At 29.4% G+C, this 21913-nt stretch overlaps 1 protein-coding gene across 1 annotated transcript in view; it reads left to right on the top strand.

Moving 5' to 3' along the window:
- LOC142230586 (potassium channel, subfamily K, member 16) overlaps window positions 1–21913 on the top strand; it is a 237111-nt gene that overhangs the window by 95155 nt on the left and 120043 nt on the right. Inside the window, exons 2-3 of the mRNA XM_075301226.1 lie at window positions 3279–3863; window positions 7969–8125. Coding sequence (XP_075157341.1) covers window positions 3638–3863; window positions 7969–8125 — 383 coding nt within the window. The 5' untranslated portion in view covers window positions 3279–3637. The remainder of the gene's footprint in view (window positions 1–3278; window positions 3864–7968; window positions 8126–21913) is intronic.

The following is a 21913-nucleotide window of genomic DNA, read 5'->3' as shown; positions in this document are numbered from 1 at the left end:
TTATCGCGAATTGGAGTCACTACCTTCTTGAAAGTCGATAGTCCGGCTCGTTTTTTGGCTCGATGCACGGTTGTAGACGATACACCCAACTTATTTGCGGCATCTCGGAGAGAGAGGTTAGGGTTTCGCTTGAAACTACCGGCAACTCTCTTTGTCGTCTCAGCGGCTTCCGGTTTTCGATTTCCCCCCGATCCAAACTTCCTGGTTGTCGTCAAACGTTCCCCAAACACTTTAATTACATTTGTAACGGTTGATTTGGCAACTTTTAGCGATTTTGCCAGCTTTGCGTGCGAGTAGCTCGGATTTTCGCGATGCGCGAGCAAAATTTTGATACGCTGCTCTTCTTGCTTGGACGGCATTTTGACAACTGAAGACTGAATTCCAAAATCAAAATAGGAGCAACATTCTACACACAGACACCTTCAAAATGAGGGGTGTTCAGGTTTTTAAAATGGAAAATTGAAAGAAATACGTCAAGTTTATATTGACCAAATTCTGACCGTATCACCCTTTAGTAATTGATGTGTTGTAAATTCAATTATCGGGGAATTTGGATATTTTTTCCAGCTTTCCATTCAACCAATTATTTTTGTATTTGACTTAATAAAAATCGTACTTGATATAATTTTTTCATTCAATTATGGCAGTAATTGACTTTTATTCTGCTTAATTGTTTTCTGTGAAATTTTTTGTCAAAATTTTATTTTATAGAAAATATTGTCAATATTGTATAGAAAATTTTGTCCAAATTTTATTTCTTTCATTTCCTTCGCAAACTTTTGTAAAAATTTTATTTCTATAGAAAATTTTCTCAAAATTTTATTTCTCTACAAAATTTTATTTTTAAAGAAAATGTTGTCAAAATTTTATTTTGACAAATTTTTGTCATAATTTTATTTCTATAGAACATTTTCTCAAAAATTTTAATTCTACATGAAAATTTTCTCAAAATTTTATTTAAGTTTCTTAAAATTTTATTTCTATAGAAGATTTTCTCAAAATTTTATTACTATCGCAAAATTTTGTAAAAATTATATTTCTATACAAAATTTAATTTTTATAGAAAATTTTGTCAAAATTTTATTTCTACAGAAAATGTTCTCAAAATTTTATTTCTATAGAAAATTTTCTCAAAATTTTATTTCTATAAAAAAAAGAACAAATTTGTCCTTAAACCTATGACAGCCATTCTTCTGTTGTCTCTGATATGAAATCCTTCCCGAAAATGTATTTCCAAATAAATAGCCAATGACTTTATTGATTTGCTGGCCCCATTTAATGGTCAGACAATGATTTCACTTTCACATTTGTCCACATTTACATGGTGGTGAGTTGGTAAACAATTTTATTCAATTTGTCTGTCCTGTACATAGGCATTGAAAAATTTGTATGATGCCGCTAACTCTCTTTCAATCTTTATTTGCCACTAGCCAGAATGGAAAGTACACGAAAAACAAAATATTTTTTTTTTTCAAAAAAGAAAAAAGAAGAAAAAAAAAATTAACAGCCCCAAGGACAGACCGACAGATTGACACCAAATCAGAAAATTATTCTGAGTCGTCCAATATATACATTGGGTAGTTAGTGGAAAATTTTGTTTCGTATTTCTAATTAAATTTAAAATTATTTTTTTATATTAATTTTATTTTGAAATTTATTATCGACCTTTGCTACTATTTTTCCACTTAAGACATTATTTATTTTTTATGGATTCTTGGCGACAAATAATTTTCACAGCTTTCTATTGGAGTCAACTTCACTTCATTAAGGCAATTTTGTATTGACCGAAACATACGGTAACCTAATAGGTCTCAAAACTTTCCAATCAAGCTTCTCGGTTGTGGCCGAGTTATCAACAAAGTATGTGATTTGGAGTTGCCCCGGTGGAAGTCATAGCTCTTTCTGTTGATCAGTTCTAGACCTTGTTTCCCGATTACTTTATTCTTAGGCCTGTTTGGGAACCGGATTCTCTATCTTTATCTTTATATCTTTGAATTGAAGTTAATTTTTTCCAGTGTTTTATGTACTGGATTTTTCTATTCATTGTGATCTCTTTAGAATTCAGTTATCGTCAATTGTTAGGATTTCGAATGACATGATTCGCTATGGAAGCTGTGTATTTTGTTTGTCCCAATATGACCTTTTAATGACCCAAATACGGGTCAAGCTAACAAATGTGTTATTGAGTTGTTGGGCTTTTATTTGTTCTATAGTTGGAATATTAGGGTGGTACGATTTGAATAGATGGAGGCTACATAGACAATATTTTGCTACACTCAAAAGAGAAAGGAAATTTTAAAGCAAAAATTATAAACTTTCCTTTAATTGAAATTTCTTTATTTTAAAGTATTTATCCTTAATATTGTGTGAATTGTGTAACCTAAAATTTAATTTTACACAATCTTTCATATTAGGTCAAAATTTTTTTTCAGTGTATAAAAGACGTAATAAAGGATGAAAAAAATCCATAAATCACATGTCAAATTTGTCTTATGGCATTTAAATACTTTGATATTAATTTTCTTCATTACACTCTAATATATCAATAAACATTTACCTTTGGCATAATTGGATTTGCGTGAGGGATTGAATAGAGCCATTTTCAGGGATCCATCAAAGTACATGTGATGGGAACACATTCATATAACTCAAACCGCAATCATCAGGCAATCAATTGAGATATTTTGTGTGATTTTCCATGTTCACATGAAGGTAAATGAATATGAGGTTTGATTTTGACCAAATAGGATATTTTAGTCTTTAATCCCCCCTTTATATGAAATCTTTATTCATATATTTTTATATACTTCTCCCCTCTATATTGATATTTATAGAGGAAAAATAATGTTCTATTACCTATTTTAATGAATTTGAGTTAAAAAAATTATTAATTTAATTTAATATTAAAAAAAATATTTTAAATACATTTTTTTGTTTGTATTTAATTTTTTAATTAAATACTAAATTCTTTACTAGGTTTATATATGTGTTTGAAATAAAAATTACAACAAAAAAATAATTTGGGAATTATTTGAAGCAAGTTTTTGATTAAATTAATTTTTTTTCTTTATCATTAGAATTAATTTTTGTAAAGTTTTTTTTTTAATAATTAATTTAATTACTTATTTGACTTGATTTAAATTGTAATTGCAAGTACCTAGGATATAAGTGACTGAGCAATGGTCTATAGAAAACCCCATTTATCTTTCATTTAGTATAAGCAATTTAATATTTTAATTATCGTATTAACATTTTCTATTTAACTTTTCTATTTGCAGTTGAAGCTTTATTCTATTGTGAATGATATTGGATACGAAAATTCCAAAAAATTGTCTACTAAGGAATTTCCAAAAAAATCTCATCACCAATATCATCGTTGCAGCAAACCAACCTTAAAAGAAATTAAAAACCGGCAGCTACTGCTCATCATTCCCACCCTTTCACCATGACGTTACATTTTCGTTGTACTTTCAAATAAAATCCTTTGGATCGCAGTGAATTGTTTTCACATTTTTTGCCCCAAAAGTATATCAGACACGCCACACACCACCATACCCATTAGGGGGCTTATACTCGCGTAAGCGATAAACAACAATTGATTTTCAGGGGAGTTTATTGTTGAACTCCGGCAGTGATTATGAATAAAAAACCACCTTTGCCCATTACGGCATTCATTGGCGGTCCACAAACGAATGCTGCTACGATAGCGGCCAATAACGCCAGCAACGCTGCCACAGCCTCAATGTGTTTCTCAACGCCGGGAAAAAGTGAAAAACAGAGAGATCATCATCAGGCCAATGCGGCCAATACAGGCCTATGCGGCTGCCACAAAGCACCAAAGTCACATTGCATATCCGCCACAGGTACGTATAATTATTTACTTGAGAATTTTGCACAGTGGGATGGTGATAACGGTTGCCACTCGAAAAAATTTTTAAAGAAAATTTTACCAAAAATCTACCAAATAAAAAAAATATATTTCTATAGAAAATTTTTCAAAACGTTATTTTTATAGAAAAATATTTAAACCTTTTATTTCTATAGAAAAAATTTTCAAAGTTTTTTTAAAAGAAAAATTTGTCAAAATTTTATTTCTATAGAAATTTTTTGGAAAATTTTATTTATATAAAAAATTGTTTAAAAATTGTATTTCTATAGAAAATTTTGTTAAAATTTTATTTCTATAGAAAATTTTGTTAAAATTTTATTTCTATAGAAAATTTTGTCAAAATTTTAATTCAATGTGAAATTTTTTTAAAACTTTATTTCTATAGAAAATTTTGTCAAAATTTTATTTCTATAGAAAATTTTTGTCAAAATTTTATTCTATATAACATTTTGCTAAAATTTTATTTATATGGGAAATTTTTTGAAAATGTTATTTCTATAAAAAATTATGTAAATTTTTTTTTTATAGAAAATGTTGTTAACATTTGACGTCTATAGAAAATTTTGCCAAAATTTTAATTTTTATAGAAAATGTTGACAAAATGTTACTTTTATAGAAAATTTTGACAAAATTTTATTTCTATAGAAAATTATGTCAAAATTTTATTACTATAGAAAATTTTGTCAAAATTTTATCTATATGGGAATTTTTTTGAAAATGTTATTTCTATAAAAAATTATGTAATTTTTTTTCTATAGAAAATTTTGCCAAAATATAGCAACCTTTTGTCAAAATTTTATTAGTAAATTTTCTCATATTTTTTTATTTCTGTCAAAATTTTATTTCTATGGAATTTTTTTTAAAAATGTTATTTCTATAGAAACTTTTATAAAAATTTTATTTGTATAGAAAATGTTCTCAAAATTTTGTCAAGATTTTATTTCTATAGAAAATTTCTTAAAAATTTTAATTCTATAGAACATTTTTGAAAACGTTATTGCTATAAAAAATTTTGGAAATTTTAAAATTGAAAATGTTATTTCTATAAAATATTGTTTGAAAATTTTATTTCTATAGAAAATTTTGTCAAAATTTTATTTCTATAGAAAATTATGTCAAAATTGTATTTCTATGAAAATTATTTTTAAATGTTATTTCTATAGAAACTTCTTTGAAAATTTTCTCAAAGCTGTGTCAAGATTTTATTTCTATAGAAAATTTCTTCAAAATTTTAATTCTATGGAAAATTTTTGAAAATGTTATTGGTATAAGATTTTTTTGAAATGTCATTTCCATAGAATTTTTTTACAAAATTTTATTTTTATAGAAAATTATGACAAAATTTTATTTTTATACAAAATTTTGTCAAGTATTTATTTATATAGAAAATTTTGTCAAGATTTTATTTATATGGGAATTTTTTTGAAAATGTTATTTCTATAAAAAATTATGTAATAGAAAATTTTTGAAAACGTTATTGCTATAAAAAATTTTTAAATTTTAAAATTGCAAATTTTATTTCTATAAAATATTTTTGGAAAATTTTATTTCTATAGAAAATTTTGTCAAAATTTTATTTATATAGAAAATTATGTCAAAATTGTATTTCTATGGATTTTTTTAATGTTATTTCTATAGAAACTTCTTTGAAAATTTTATTTGTATAGAAATTTTTCTCAAAGCTGTGTCAAGATTTTATTTCTATAGAAAATTTCTTCAAAATTTTAATTCGATGGAAAATTTTTGAAAATGTTATTGGTATTAGATTTTTTTGAAATGTCATTTCTATAGATTTTTTTTTTACAAAATTTTATTTTTATAGAAAATTTTGACAAAATTTTATTTTTATACAAAATTTTGTCAAGTGTTTATTTATATAGAAAATTTTGTCAAAATTTTATTTATATGGGAATTTTTTTGAAAATGTTATTTCTATAAAAAATTATGTAATTTTTTTTCTATTTCTATAGAATTTTTTTTTACAAAATTTTATTTTTATAGAAAATTTTGACAAAATTTTATTTTTATACAAAATTTTGTCAAGTATTTATTTATATAGAAAATTTTGTCAAAATTTTATTTATATGGGATTTTTTTTGAAAATGTTATTTCTATAAAAAATTATGTAATTTTTTTTTCTATAGAAAATTTTGTTAAAATTTGACGTCTATAGAAAATTTTGGCAAAATTTTATTTCTATAGCAAACTTTTGAAATTTTTTATAGAAAATTTTGTCAAGATTTTATTTATATAGAAAATTTTGTCAAAATTTTATTTATATAGAAAATTTTGTCAAAATTTTATTTATATGGGAATTTTTTTGAAAATGTTATTTCTATAAAAAATTATGTAATTTTTTTTCTATAGAAAATTTTGTTAAAATTTTACGTCTATAGAAAATTTTGGCAGAATTTTATTTCTATAGCAAACTTTTGACAAATTTTTTATAGAAAATTTTGACAAAATTTTATTTGTATAGAAAATTTTTTTCAAAATTTTATTTATATAGAAAATTTTGTCAAAATTTTATTTATATGGGAATTTTTTTGAAAATGTTATTTCTATAAAAAATTATGTCAATTTTTTTCTATAGAAAACTTTGTTAAAATTTTACGTCTATAGAAAATTTTGGCAATATTTTATTTCTATAGCAAACTTTTGTCAAAATTTTATTTCTATAGCAAACTTTTGTCAAAATTTTATTTCTATAGAAAATTTTCTCATATTTTTTTATTTCTATAGAAAATTTTGTCAAAATTTTATTTCTATGAATTTTTTTGTTAATTTTATTTCTATAGAAAATTTTCTCATACTTTTTTTATTTCTATAGAAAATTTTGTCAAAATTTTATTTCTATGGATTTTTTTTTAAATTTTATTTCAATAGAAACTTTTTTGAAAATTTTATTTGTATATTTATTTCTCAAAATTTTGTCAAGATTTTATTTCTATGGAAAATTTCTTTAAAATTTTAATTCTATAGAATATTTTTGAAAACGTTATTTGCTATAAAAATTTTTTGAAATTTTAATTTCTATAGAAATTATTTTGAAAATTTTATTTCTATAGAATATTTTTTGAAAATTTTATTTCTATAGAAATTTTGTCAAAATTTTATTTCTATGGATTTTTTTTTAAATTTTATTTCAATAGAAACTTTTTTGAAAATTTTATTTGTATAGAAAATTTTCTCAAAATTTTGTCAAGATTTTATTTCTATGGAAAATTTCTTTAAAATTTTAATTCTATAGAATATTTTTGAAAACGTTATTTGCTATAAAAAATTTTTGAAATTTTAATTTCTATAGAAATTATTTTGAAAATTTTATTTCTATAGAATATTTTTTGAAAATTTTATTTCTATAGAAATTGTTGTATAGACAATTTTATTTCTATAGAAAATTTTGTCAAATTTTTATATCTATAGAAAATTATTTCAAAATTGTATTTCTAAGGATTTTTTTATTTTTTATAGAAACTTCTTTGAAAATTATTAAAATTATTATTTGTATAGAAAATTTTCTCAAAATTTTGTCAATATTTTATTTCTACAGAAAATTTCTTCAAAATTTGAATTCCATGGAAAATTTTTGAATATGTTATTGCTATATTTTTTTTTTTAATGTCATTTCTATAGAAAATTTTATGAAAATTTTATTTCTATAGAAAATTATGTCAAAATTGTATTTCTATAGAAAATATTGTCATCATTTTAGTTTTATAGAAAAGTTTGTCATCGTTTTATTTTTATAGAATTTTTTTTTCAAAATTATATTTCTAAATAAAATTATGTCATCATTTTATTTCTATAGAGAATTTCGTCAAAGTTTTATTTCTATATGTAAAAAATTGAAGTGCCTCTTAGTTGATAAGATAATAAGATACTCTCGAATCAAGCGTTGATGCTAAGGCCTTATTGGCATTTTCAAAATTTCATTCCCCTGTGCAACCATCCACCCTTAGACCCTTATATGATTAATGATTTATAAAAGGATGTGTAATGGAGACTTCTGATAATTTTAAACATAACTTTTTTCTCTTCTTTCAATATCCTTTTCATCCCTTTTTTGTTTCCTTTAGGTGTTCTGATATTGGTTCTCTTATACACGGCCATGGGTTCCATTATTTTTGTAACGCTCGAAGGTGAACTGGATGATACCACAGCATTGGAAACCGCAGTGGCTGCCTCAAAACCCTATCCCCGCAATGAATTGGCCACTGCGGACATCAGATCAAGGTATGTTCAACATAAAGTTTTGAAAACAAAAATGTGAAAATGAAAAGAAAATTACCCGAAGCTAGAAAAAAAGAAAAGTTTTTCAATTGACCCAACAACCTTGACACATTAGCGTTATTTAAAACTTTTGGTTTTTCTCAAGAAACTGACAAAAAAGTGAACATAAAATATTAGCTAAAAAACATTAATGTCAAAAACTGAAAAAAATCTGTCCGGAAAAGCTTGGTTGGCTAGTTGGTGATTTTTAAAATACTAAAAATCGTGTTTTTTTCATCTATGTAAAGAAGTTTTTATTATTTCAATTAAGAATTATTTTTTGAAATTGCAATGGATTTTATTTGAAATTTTCCAAGGTTTTATACCAAACATTTAAAGGACCATAAAATAAGGGCTTATAGGCAGTGTTATAATTGTGGCGCTTTAGTGGTAAATTTGAGACGTTTTGATGAGAATTGAGGGATACAATTTTTTTAATAAAGTCTTTCAGCCAGTATTACCGTTGTGCCACTTCGCTCAACAATTTGTCACATTAGGGGACAAATTTACACTTTTTTCTTGCGTCTTTTGGTCCATTTTTTGTTTTGATTTTTTGGATGTTTTGTCACTTTTTACTAATTCAATAACCTTTTCTCTTATACTATAATAGTTTTCGTACACACAAAAAAAAATTTGATTCAACCACAAAATTAATTGATTCCATTAATTTTTAATTGAAATGTCTTCAATCACAGAAATGATAGCATCAATCAACGAAGTTGATTAAAAAATTGATGAATCCAATTTTGTCAAAATTTTATTTCTATAGAAAAAATTGATAAAATTTATTTTTATTTTATTTTATTTTATTTCTAGAGAAAATTTTGTAGAAATTTTGTTTCTATAGAAAATTTTGTCAAAATTTTATTTCTATAGAAAATTTTGTCATAGGAAATTTAAAAAATTAATTGAAAATTTTATTTCTATAGGAAAAAATTGTATTTCTATAGAAAATTTTGTCGAAATTTTATTTCTATAGACATTTTTGCAACATTTTATTTCTATAGAAAATTTTGTCAAAATTTTATTTTTATTAAAATTTTTGTATAAATTTAATTTCTATAGAAATGTTTGTCAAAATTTTATTTCTATAGAAAAATTTTTAAATATATTTGTAAAGACAATTTTTTATTTCTATGGAAAATTTTGTCAAAATTTTATTTCGATAGAAAATTTTGTCAAAATTTTATTTCTATAAAAAATTTTTCAAAATTTTATGTCTATAGACATTTTTGGAAAATATTTCTATAGAAATTTTTTCGAAAATTTTATTTCTATAGAACATTTTTTGAAAATTTTGAAACATCAAAAAGTTTTGACATTTCTGGTGGTGCTTCAAAACTTCTCTTAGTGCTTTCGCTGCAATGAAAAACAATGCTCGGACATAGAATCAGATAGCACTCATTGATATGACAAAAGTTCACTACTTCTGGTATTACAATGTACTGAATAGTAAAACTAACTGTCACTATATCTGACCTAACCGAAAGGACACTCAAGAGTTAGGTTAGGTTAGGTTAGGTGGTAGACCGATGTATCAGGCTCACTTAGACTATTTAGTCCATTGTGATACCACATTGGTGAACTTCTCTCTTATCACTGAGTACTGCCCGATTCCATGTTAAGCTCAATGACAGGGGACCTCCTTTTTATAGCCGAGTCCGAACGGCTTTCCAAATTGCACTGAAACCACTTAGAGAAGCTTTGAAACCCTCAGAAATGTCACCAGCATTACCGCTGAAAAACTTTTTTGTGTTCGGTCGAAGCAGGAATCGAACCCACGACCTTGTGTATGAGAGGCGGGCATGCTAACCATTGCACCACGGTGGCTCCGTGGTGAAAACTTTTTACAAATTTTATTTCTTTAGAACATTTTTTCAAAATTTTATTAATATAGACATTTTTCAAAATGTTATTTCTATAGGAAATTTTGTCAATTTTGTCAAAATTTTATTTCTATAGAAAATTTTGTCAAAATTTTATTTCTATAGAAAATTTTGTCAAAATTTTATTTCTATAGAAAATTTTGTCAAAATTTTATTTCTATAGAAATTTTTTTCAAAATTTTATTTCTATAGAAAATTTTGTTAAAAATTTATTTCTATAGAAAATTTTGTCAAAATTTTATTTCTATAGAAAATTTTGTTAAAATTTTATTTCTATAGAAAGTTTTGTTAAAATTTTATTTCTGTAGAAAATTTTGTCAAAATTGTATTTCTATAGAAATTTGTTTCAAAATTTTATTTCTATAGAAAATTTTGTCAAGATTTTATTTCTATAGAAAATTTTGTCAAAATTTTATTTCTATAGAAAATTTTGTCAAAATTTTATTTCTATAGAAAATTTTGTCAAAATTTTATTTCTATAGAAAATTTTGTCAAAAATTTATTTCTATAGAAAATTTTGTCAAAATTTTATTTCTATAGAAAAATTTGTTAAAATTTTATTTCTATAGAAAGTTTTGTTAAAATTTTATTTCTGTAGAAAATTTTGTCAAAATTGTATTTCTATAGAAATTTGTTTCAAAATTTTATTTTTATAGAAAAATTTGTCAAAATTTTATTTTTATAGAAAATTTTGTCAAAATTTTATTTCTATAGAAAATTTTGTCAAAATTTTTCTTTCTATAGAAATTTTTTTCAAAATTTTATTTCTATAGATTATTTTGTCAAAATTTTATTTCTATAGAAAATTTTGTCAAAATTTTATTTCTATATAAAATTTTGTCAAAATTCTATTTCTATAGAAAATTTTGTCAAAATTTTATTTCTAGAGAAATTTGTTTCAAAATTTTATTTCTGTAGATTTTTTTTTTCAAAATTTTATTTCTATAGAAAATTTTGTCAAAATTTTATTTCTATAGAAAATTTTGTCAAAATTTTATTTGTATAGAAAATTTTGTCACAATTTTTCTTTCTATAGAAATTTTTTTCGAAATTTTGTTTCTATAGAAAATTTTGTCAAAATTTTATTTCTATAGAAAATTTTGTTAAAATTTTATTTCTATAGAAAATTTTGTCACAATTTTTCTTTCTATAGAAAATTTTGTCAAAATTTTATTTCTATAGAATTTTTTTTTCAAAATTTTATTTCTGTAGAAATTTTTTTCAAAATTTTATTTCTATAGAAAATTTTGTCAAAATTTTATTTCTATAGAAAATTTTGTCAAAATTTTATTTCTATAGAAAATTTTGTCACAATTTTTCTTTCTATAGAAAATTTTGTCAAAATTTTATTTCTATAGAATTGTTTTTGTTTTTTTTAATTTTATTTTTATAGCAATTTTTCGAAATTTTATTTCTTTATAAAATTTTGTCAAAATATTGTTTCTATAGAAAATTTTGTCAAAATTTTATTTCTATAGAAAATGTTGTCAAAATTTTAAATTTATAGACAATTTTTTTTTAATTTTATTTTTAAAAATTTTGTCAAAATTTTATTTCTATAGAAAATTTTGTAAAAATGTTATTTCTCTAGAAAATTTTGTCAAAATTTTATTTCTATAGAATTGTTTTTTTTTTTTAATTTTATTTTTATAGCAATTTTTCGAAATTTTATTTCTTTATAAAATTTTGTCAAAATTTTGTTTCTATAGAAAATTTTTTCAAAATTTTATTTCTATAGAAAATTTTGTCAAAATTTTAATTTTATAGAATTTTTTTTTTAATTTTATTTTTATAGAAAATTTTGTCAAAATTTTATTTCTATAGAAAATTTTCTCAAAATTTTATTTCTAATGAAAATTTTGTCAACATTTTATTTCTATAGAAAATGTTGTAAAAATTTTATTTTTATAGAAAATTATTCCTATAAAAGTGTGTGAAGTATCTCGAAAACATCAAGAATTCTACCAATCTACCGAGCAGTAAAAAAAAATACCATTTTTGATAGAATTCTACCAACTGTGGCAACCGTGACACTAGCTCCTCCTTGTATGAGCTCCTCATATGAAAAATTTTTAGTTCCTCATTAGCTTTGTTTCCCTGATATAAGTTAAAAAAAAAAAAAAAAACAAACAAACAAATTAAAATAATATTTAATTAATAAAAGCCCCACAACACACAAAATTTCAAATGTAGCCTAGATATAGATAAACTACGTCGTTTGTATTTCAATAAAAATTTTTAGACATTGATGAATATTTAATTTGGCATTTAGTCAATTAATTACAGATGGCATAAAAATGCATATGGAATTCATTGCAAACAAAAAATAGATAAATAAATTGATTTAAAAAATAATCACAACTGAATATGAAAAATAAATACAATTAAGAAGGCTAAATGTTATTTGCATATAAATCATGATAATTTGTAGCAGAAGTTTTTCTGCATTGCAAAACTTTTCATATTTGTTAATGACATTTTAAGAATAACATGTTTGTGATGATAGATTAGCATAAATTGAGCGACGAGTGAAATCAATGGCAGGGGATAATTAAATGTCCACCAATATACAATAAACAAATAATATTAGGCCAATGTTGTTAATAATTTGTTGACTGTGGGCAAGTAAATATAATTGTACCAGCGAAAGGACAGACAGATAGACTATCATATTTGCACATGATATTCATGACCTATAATGATCTATCGCTATATTAATTTCAATAAGGGATATTTCTTATAGTTAAATTTTCATGGAAATGTTAATTTACTATATAATTTCCTAACACGCATCGAAAACCTATTATTCAGCCAATTTTTTAGATTTTCTATTCATAATTTATCTACAACATAACGATATAGAATATAATAGGATTTATGTTTTTTTCCTTGCTTTGTAGTCCCAAGTTTTATCTAGGCTTAAGTTGGGAGCCAGTTGTAAAAATTCTAGCTATTTGTTGCAGGATATAATCCATGAAAATATTTATTGGTATTGAATTTAAGATTTTTTAGAATACTTGTATAAGATAAGTTCAAACAAATACAAAAAAAAAAACAAAAATTATATTAGATGATTCACGTTGGGCGCCATTTTTTAGCTCACCCCTTCATTTGGACATGATATGATAATTTTGATGTACGTCAAAATTTCTTGACCCCCCATTTTATATGACAGTCGATTCAGTGTCACAAGATTCGTCCACCTAATTTGTGTCTATCGAGCATTTTGAGCTTTCTGGCCACTTTTTATACCATGCAAAACCACTTGTATAATACATTTGGACCCGATTGATCTCACCCTTCATACATTTGGTGTTCGGATAAAATTTCTAAAGAAACTAGAATCTCACGGTATCTGCTTTTGCTTACCTACGAATTCATTCATATTTTGTAAGTAGGCTATTGAGATATGGAGTGATCGCTAATAGTCCCGCCTATATGTGATAAAAAATGTCCTCACATAGTTATGCTATAGCGGTCGTTAGGTGGGCTATGACAACGTCAAAACAAACCAGACTCAAAACTAACCCTAAGTTAATCCTGACCTAATTGTATTCCAGATAAAGAAGTTTCCCAAATATCTGAAAGCATAGGATATCTTCTGATTTAAACACTTCGTTTTTTATTTATTCTAAAAACAATTCCCGCCCTCGTTCCCACTTTGATTCTCTTTTTCTCAGCCCGGTTTTCCTTATTTTCATCGAGTGGCCCACGTTGGGCGCCAGATAAAGAAGTTTCCCAAATATCATGAAAGCATACATCTCCAATAGTATTAATTTGGTAGGTTAACCAAAAGCCGACATCTACTGATTTAAGCACTACATTTTTTTTCTAAAAAAAATCCAACCCTCGTTGAGAGCCGGCTATAAAAATATTGCGCAAGTCGGTGTGAAAATTTGTAATAACAGGTTGGCTGATAAGTCCCCGGTCTGACACATAGATGGCGTTGCTAGTATTAAATGAATATCATTTTTATATAGTGCCAACCTTCAAATGATTCGTGTCAAAATTTGACGTCTGTAAGTCAATTAGTTTGTGAGATAGAGCGTCTTTTGTGAAGCAACTTTTGTTATTGTGAAAAAAATGGAAAAAAGGAATTTCGTGTTTTGATAAAATACTGTTTTCTGAAGGGAAAAAATACGGTGGAAGCAAAAACTTGGCTTGATAATGAGTTTCCGGACTCTGCCCCAGGGAAATCAACAATAATTGATTGGTATGCAAAATTCAAGCGTGGTGAAATGAGCACGTAGGACGGTGAACGCAGTAGACGCCCGAAAGAGGTGTTTACCGACGAAAACATCAAAAAAATCCACAAAATGATTTTGAATGACCGTAAAATGAAGTTGATCGAGATAGCAGAGGCCTTAAAGATATCAAAGGAACGTGTTGGTCATATCATTCATCAATATTTGGATATGCGGAAGCTCTGTGCAAAATGGGTGCCACGCGAGCTCACATTTAACCAAAAACAACAACGTCTTGATGATTCTGAGCAGTGTTTGCAGCTGTTAACTCGTAATACACCCGAGTTTTTCCGTCCATATGTGACAATGGATGAAACATGGCTCCATCACTACACTCCTGAGTCCAATCGACAGTCGGCTGAGTGGTCAGCGACCGGTGAACCGTCTCCGAAGCGTGGAAAGACTCAAAAGTCCGCTGGCAAAGTAATGGCCTCTGTTTTTTGGGATGCGCATGGAGTAATTTTTATCGATTATCTTGAGAAGGGAAAAACCATCAACAGTGACTATTGTATGGTGTTATTGGAGCGTTTGAAGGTCAAAATCGTGGCAAAACGGCCCCATATGAAGAAGAAACGATGGCAAAAATTCATGAATTGGGCTTCGAATGGCTTCCCCACCCACCGTATTCTCCAGATCTGGCTCCTAGCGACTTTTTCTTGTTCTCAGACCTCAAAAGGATGCTCGCATGAAAAAAATTTGGTTGCAATGACGAGGTGATCGCCGAAACTGAGGCCTATTTTGAGGCAAAACCGAAGGAGTACTACCAAAATGGTACCAAAAAATTTGAAGGTCGTTGTAATCGTTGTATCGCTCTTGAAGGAAACTATGTTGAATTTTGACAAAAAATGTGTTTTTCTTTGTTAGACCGGGGACTTATCAGCCAACCTGTTAGAAACCAAGAGACTTTCATCCAATTTTTATAACTCCTTGCAAATGTGATCAATTAATGGAATTGATTAGTTCAACTTTTGATTCTCGTTTACTTATTTCCTTATTTTAATCGAGTGACCCACGTTGGCCGCCAGATAAAGAAGTTTCCCTTATATCATGAAAGCATATATCTCCAATAGCATTAATTTGGTAGGTTAACCAAAAGTCGACATTTTCTGACGTAAGGACTTCGTTTTTTATACCCTCCACCATAGGATGGGGCGTATATTAACTTTGTCATTCCGTTTGTAACACATCGAAAAATTGCTCTAAGACCCCATAAAGTATATATATTCTGGGTCGTGGTGAAATTCTGAGTCGATCTGAGCATGTCCGTCCGTCTGTTGAAATCACGCTAACTTCCCAACGAAACAAGCTATCGACTTGAAACTTGGCACAAATAGTTGTTATTGATGTAGGTCGGATGGTATTGCAAATGGGCCATATCGGTCCACTTTTACGTATAGCCCCCATATAAACGGACCCCAAAATTTGGCTTGCGAGGCCTATAAGAGAAGCAAATTTCATCCGATCCGGCTGAAATTTGGTACATGGTGTTAGTATATGGTCTCTAACAACCATACAAAAATTGGTCCACATTGGTCCATTATTATATATAGCCCCCATATAAACCGATCCCCCGATTTGGCTTGCGGAGCCTCTAAGAGAAGCAAATTTCATCCGATCCGGCTGAAATTTGGTACATGGTGTTAGTATATGGTCTCTAACAACCATGCAAAAATTGGTCCAAATCGGTCAATAATTATATAGCCCCCATATAAACCGATCACCAGATTTGACCTCCGGAGCCTCTTGGAAGACCAAAATAAATCTGATTCAGTTGAAATGTGGTACGTGGTGTTAATATATGTCCTCAAACTCCCATGCCAAAATTGGTCGATATCGGTCCATAATTATATATAGGCCCCATATAAACCGATCCCCAGACTTGACCTCCAGAGCTCCTTGGAAGAGCAAAATTCTTCTCATTCGGTTGAAATTTGGTACGTGATGTTAGTATATGGTTTCCAACACCCATGCATGGATTGGTTCCTATCCGTCCATAATTATATATAGCTCCCATATAAACCGATCCCCAGATTTGACCTCCGGTGCCTTTTGGAGAAGCAAAATTCATCCGATCTGCTTGAAATTTGGTACATGGTGGTAGTATATGATATTTAACAACCATGCAAAAAGTGGTCCATATCAGTCCATAATCATACATAGCCCCATATAAACCGATCCCGAGATTTGGTATTGGAGCCTCTTGGAGGAGCAACTTTCATCCGAGTGAGTTGAAATTGGGTACATTGTGCTAGTATATGGTCGTTAACAACCATGCCTAACTAGGTCCATATCGGTCTATAGTTATATATGGCCCTCAGATAAATCGATCCCCAATCACACAAAAATTGGTCCATATCAAGTTCATAATTGTATATAGCCCCCATATAAGCGACCTCCATATTTCAATTCTGGCTCTCTACGGACCGTGCAAGAAGTCCATATCGATTCGTAATTATTTGTAGACTTAACTATACATAACTTTTTTGTCTAATATATACCACGTATGGACTAACTCACAATTCAGAAAACGATGTTAAGAAGTTTTAAGATACCACAACCCCAGTAGTCGATTGTGGATGATAGTATTTCGTAGAAGTTTCTACGCAATCCATGGTGGAGGGTACATAAGATTCGGCCTGGCCGAACTTACGGCCGTATATACTTGTTATTTATTCAAAAAAAAAAAAAAAAAAACAATTCCCACCCTCGTTGGGAGCCGTTTATAGAAATATTGCGCAAGTCTGTGTGAAAATTTGTAATAGAAACCAAAAGAAGCAAATGGACTTTCATCCAATTTTTATAAATCCTTGCAAATGTGATCAATTCCATTTGTTAGTTCAACTTTGATTCTCTTTTACTCAGCCTGGTTTTCCTTATTTTAATCGAGTGACCCACGTTGGCCGCCAGATAAAGATGTTTCCCTAATATCATGAAAGCATATATCTCCAATAGCTTTAATTAGGTAGGTTATAAAAAAGTCGACTTGCTCTGAGAACATTTTTTTTATGTTGTTTAAAAAAAATTTCCCACATACGTTGGGCGCCAAATAAATATATTTATCTAATATTATGAAAACAGATAGCACTAAATAAGTATGTTATCCAAAAGTCGACTCTTTTGAAAGCAGTTTTAAATAATTTTTCCCACCCACGTTGGGCGCCAGATAAATAAGTTTCCCTAATATTATGAAACCATGCATGTTCAACAGCACTAATTAGCTGGGTTATCCAAAAGTCGACTTCTTCTGACGGCAGTTTTTTATATATTTTAAATAAATTTTTCCCACCCACGTTGGGCGCCACATAAAGAAGTTCCTCTAATATCACAAAGGTATATTTCTAACAGCACTAATTAGCTAGGTTATCCAAAGGTCGATTTTCTCTGGCAGCAGTTTTAAAAAAAAAAATTTTCCCACCCATATTGGGTGCCAGTTACAGAAACATTGCGCAATTCGTAATCAGTCATATGGAAAAATATTAACATAGTATCATGAATACCTTGAGTTTTCTAATGACATAATTATCACAGAAAACAAACTTTACACAACAATTGCTTCATAACAAGTCCCATTTTGCCACCTTTTGTTTACAGAATATCTCTCACAAAGTTCTCGCTGCTCCATGGACTATTTGCATTGTACTTGCTTTTGTGACAAAACCAAAGATGTTTTCGTCTTCTTGATCTATAATACTAACTTATCTATAGCGTTCGCATTGTCCTTTTTCGCATGGACGAAATCTTTTGTCAGCCCATGGAAAGTGGAAAAGTTTTCAGTCACTTAGTCAGTGGACGAGAGCAAATAGTTTTACATGCAAATCAATTTGTACTGCGGTCCGTTTAGTGGATATACAAAAAAAAAGTTTTATGCCCGCATTCATTTCCATGGACTACTTTTTCTCGCTCTCTCTCATTATAAGACAATTATCCATGGAAACAGAGCAAACAACTCAGAATACAAGGATTCCAAATAAGACAGCTGAGCTACAATCGAAAACTCACAGATAAATTAAAAAGGACTTTTGTGTGTGTGTGTGTTTGCGTGTTTTGGGCATGTGGACATAACTTAAAATTGGAACTGAATCAAGAACAGAAATAAGATTGAGGCAAAGTTTTTAACACAAAGCACAAAAAACAACAATGCTTGAATGCCTTCACTAAAGAAGTTCTAAGGATAGTGAGAGAGAATTGTGCCAGGATAACAGTCAGCCAAGCAGGATTTAATTTAATAAATACTTGTGAGCTTTTGAGCCAAGAAAAAAGTGTGAGTTAACTTGACAATGGACAAATACAAGGAGAATGAATACCAAGACGATGATAATGATGGGCCCCTCCACTGGCTATGCTGATGAGGATAATAACGGAAAACGGTGAAGTAGATTCTGATGTAGTTGGCCGCTTGTTGAAATATAATCCAAGTATTTGAACTAGTGTATTTGGAAAGTCAACTCAATTCAGTACAAAGTTAATGTAAAGAGACCCTAGGACTCTTTCTGGCCTTTTTTTCCACAATTGAAAATTTTATTCATATCCCTATAGCAGAGGGCCAACGTTTGTGTATGTGCGAAATGTTCAAGTATGGTAGTAGATGTCCTGAAAGAGACATAGAAATAAACACTCAGAGCCCCAATGTCATAAAAGATGGTCTTTTTGGGTTTATAGTCCTGTGACCATCTACCAACTCGAAGGTTCAAAAGCTTCCAAAGTAAGTGATGTCCATGATTAAAGTGTCTCAATATTACAAGGCCACACGCACTCACACACATATACATAAAAAACCCCATATACGCATATATGATGATGGCCTTAGTGTCCTTAGAGTTTGACTATTTTTATACAAAACTGGCAGGAAACAAGCCAGGACACATGGTCAGATCTTATTACAATAAGAAGTCATCCTCTGGCCAAAGCTCTTCCATGAATGCGTACTATATCACAGTTGCTTTTCTTCTTGTTCTTGTTCTTGTTCTTGTTGTTTTCTTTTTTCATATGCAATTTCATTTTGGAGATAATTTATAGAGTGTGGTGTCCTTTTGCTCTTGGCTTAATGCTATGCTCTAGCATGAGTAAGTGTTGGATGTCCTGCCTTGTAAGTGTATGTGTGTGTAGGAGAACTACTTTAACCTTCAATGATCTCTCGTATGTCTTGCAATATTAGATGTATATGATTGTCAGGATTAGGAAATAACTTCCTTCCTTAACCCTTAACGATTTGAAATGCACTTAAAGAAATTCCAGAAGAAGAAAAAGAAAGCCAAAGAAAAGAAAGATAATTTGTATGAAAGGATGAAAAAGTAGACATCTAAGAACTGTTTATAGTGCGGCCAAGTCGAAACTTTTCAACTCACCACCAAGGTCTTAAGATCATTAGGCTTTGCAATGGCAAATCTTAATGTAGCAAAAAATTTAAACTCAGGACTTTAGAATCTTCATTAACGATAACGCAAAGCTGTGAAAGTCTAATGGATCTAATATCCAAGGATGAAGGAATTTGGAAAAGTCGCAGGGGGCCAACATTTGTTATTCGTAAGGAGGAGAGACCAATAAATCTGGCCAATCATTAACGATAACCAAAGCTCTGAAGGTCTAATGGATCTAATATCGAAAGATGAAGGAATTTGGAAAAGTCGCAGAGGGCCAAAATTTGTTATTCGTAAGGAAGAGAGACCAATAAATCGGGCATTCTTCCTCCTTAGGATCATGAAGTGAATCATTGTGGCCTCGATGATGAAAGAAAATAAAAAGCCTCGAGTGGAGCCTGAAATAAAACTGGCTGCCGCTTAAGCCTATAAAAAGTCTCGATTGATAACATATGTTAATGCTTAAGCACCATATGTATATGCAGGAACGATCAGTAGATTTGGCCATACAAGGGCTTTGAAACCAAAACGCATCGCCAGAAGCTATTGCAGGTTATAGAGGTGGATACCAGGAATGTGAAGCGGAGCGAACCATTTTTTTGCCAGAGCGGGAGCGATATTTTTAAAATCCGCAGCGAAGTGATTTTTTTCTCTCTGTAGCCGTGGGGAAACACTGTACCGCTCCTGATCCTTGGTGAATACAATTTTCATTCCACTGTAGTAAATGAACGAATTCCCGATATTATCCTGAGAGTTGAGTGTAATTGCGATATATATAGGAAAGCCATTTAAGGGCTAATGGAACCGCATAGCTGATTGCCAATGGACAAATAATTGTTACACAAATGGGTCAAGGATAGATATGAGCACGAAGTTGTCGTTATCCTAAATTGATCAAAATACAGAGATTCTATTTCATCCGCCACTCCCTAGGACAGTTCAGGCAAAATTCGACACTACTATAAGAAGTGTTTCAAATTGCCAAACGGACACGATCTGTTTGAGGGTACATATATACACGAATAGCTGGGTGGTTAAACGAGTAATATCAGAAGGTACACAGCAATTAGAAACTCCGACTTAAGGGGCGTTCAATGGCTACTCCGTACATGGTAGGACGGGTACCATCTGTGTATCAGGACATACCGGAATAAGAGGAAACAAACTTCACCAGTAGTAGCCAGGGTACTATATGAGTCGTCGTTATCCTAAATTGATCAAAATACAGAGATTCTATTCCACCCTCCACTCCCTAGGACGGTTCAGGCAAAATTCGACACTACTATAAGAAGTGTTTCAAATTGCCAAACGGACACGATCTGTTTGAGGGTACATATATACACGGATAGCTGGGTGGTTAAACGAGCAATATCAGAATTAGAATTAGAAATTAGAAACTCCGACTTAAGGTGCGTTCAATGGCTACTCCGTATATGGTAGGACGCGTACCATCTGTGTATCAGGACATACCGGAATAAGAGGAAACAAAATTCACCAGTAGTAGACAGGGTACTACGCTGTGGAGCTGGGCCCTAGAGCAGATACAGAATTGAGGATTACCAACAACCCGAGTGACTTTAGGGTATATCCGCTATCCCTGAGCCATTTAGGAGGATGCATAAAATTAGACTTGCACCTACTTGGCAAAAAGAATTGAAAGAGACCAAAGTTGCCATTAGAGTGACAAACCTCACCGTGTTACTTTCCATTTCCTGTGTTACTATTCTGATTGCACACGAAGCCGATTTCGTCAATTCTAGCCTCGCAATTATACAGAATCGAGACCTACAGGGTTACAGGATTTTCAGAAGTTTCAGGGAATAGGTATTTGGGGATGACCTAGTGTATGACGAAGCATAAAGTAAATCATCGTTACCTCTATTCAGTCCAATTAGATACCACAGTGGTGAACTTCTCTTTGATCACTAAGATCTAATTGATTCTATCTACTGCTCAATGACAAAGAATCTCCGTTTTATAGCCGAGTCCGGCGGTCCACATTGTAGTGAAACCACTTAGAGAAACTTCGAAACACTCAGAAATGTCCCCAGCATTACTGAGGAGGGTGCTTGGTGGAAACTTCGTGTGAACCCGTACTATGTCAGGCGTGCATACTAGCCATCAGGCATGCATACTAGCCATCGAACTTTCCATGCAGCTCCCTCCATGATTTCCAGCAGAAAAGATGTCATACTTTTAGGTCTATAATTCTTCGCAGTTGCATTACTCTGATTTCACAAGAAGCAGAATTCCAATAGGGTTATA

The sequence above is a fragment of the Haematobia irritans genome, chromosome 3, assembly GCF_050003625.1.
Source record: "Haematobia irritans isolate KBUSLIRL chromosome 3, ASM5000362v1, whole genome shotgun sequence".
NCBI lineage: Eukaryota > Metazoa > Arthropoda > Insecta > Diptera > Muscidae > Haematobia > Haematobia irritans.
This window is presented reverse-complemented; position numbering and strand designations above follow the sequence as displayed.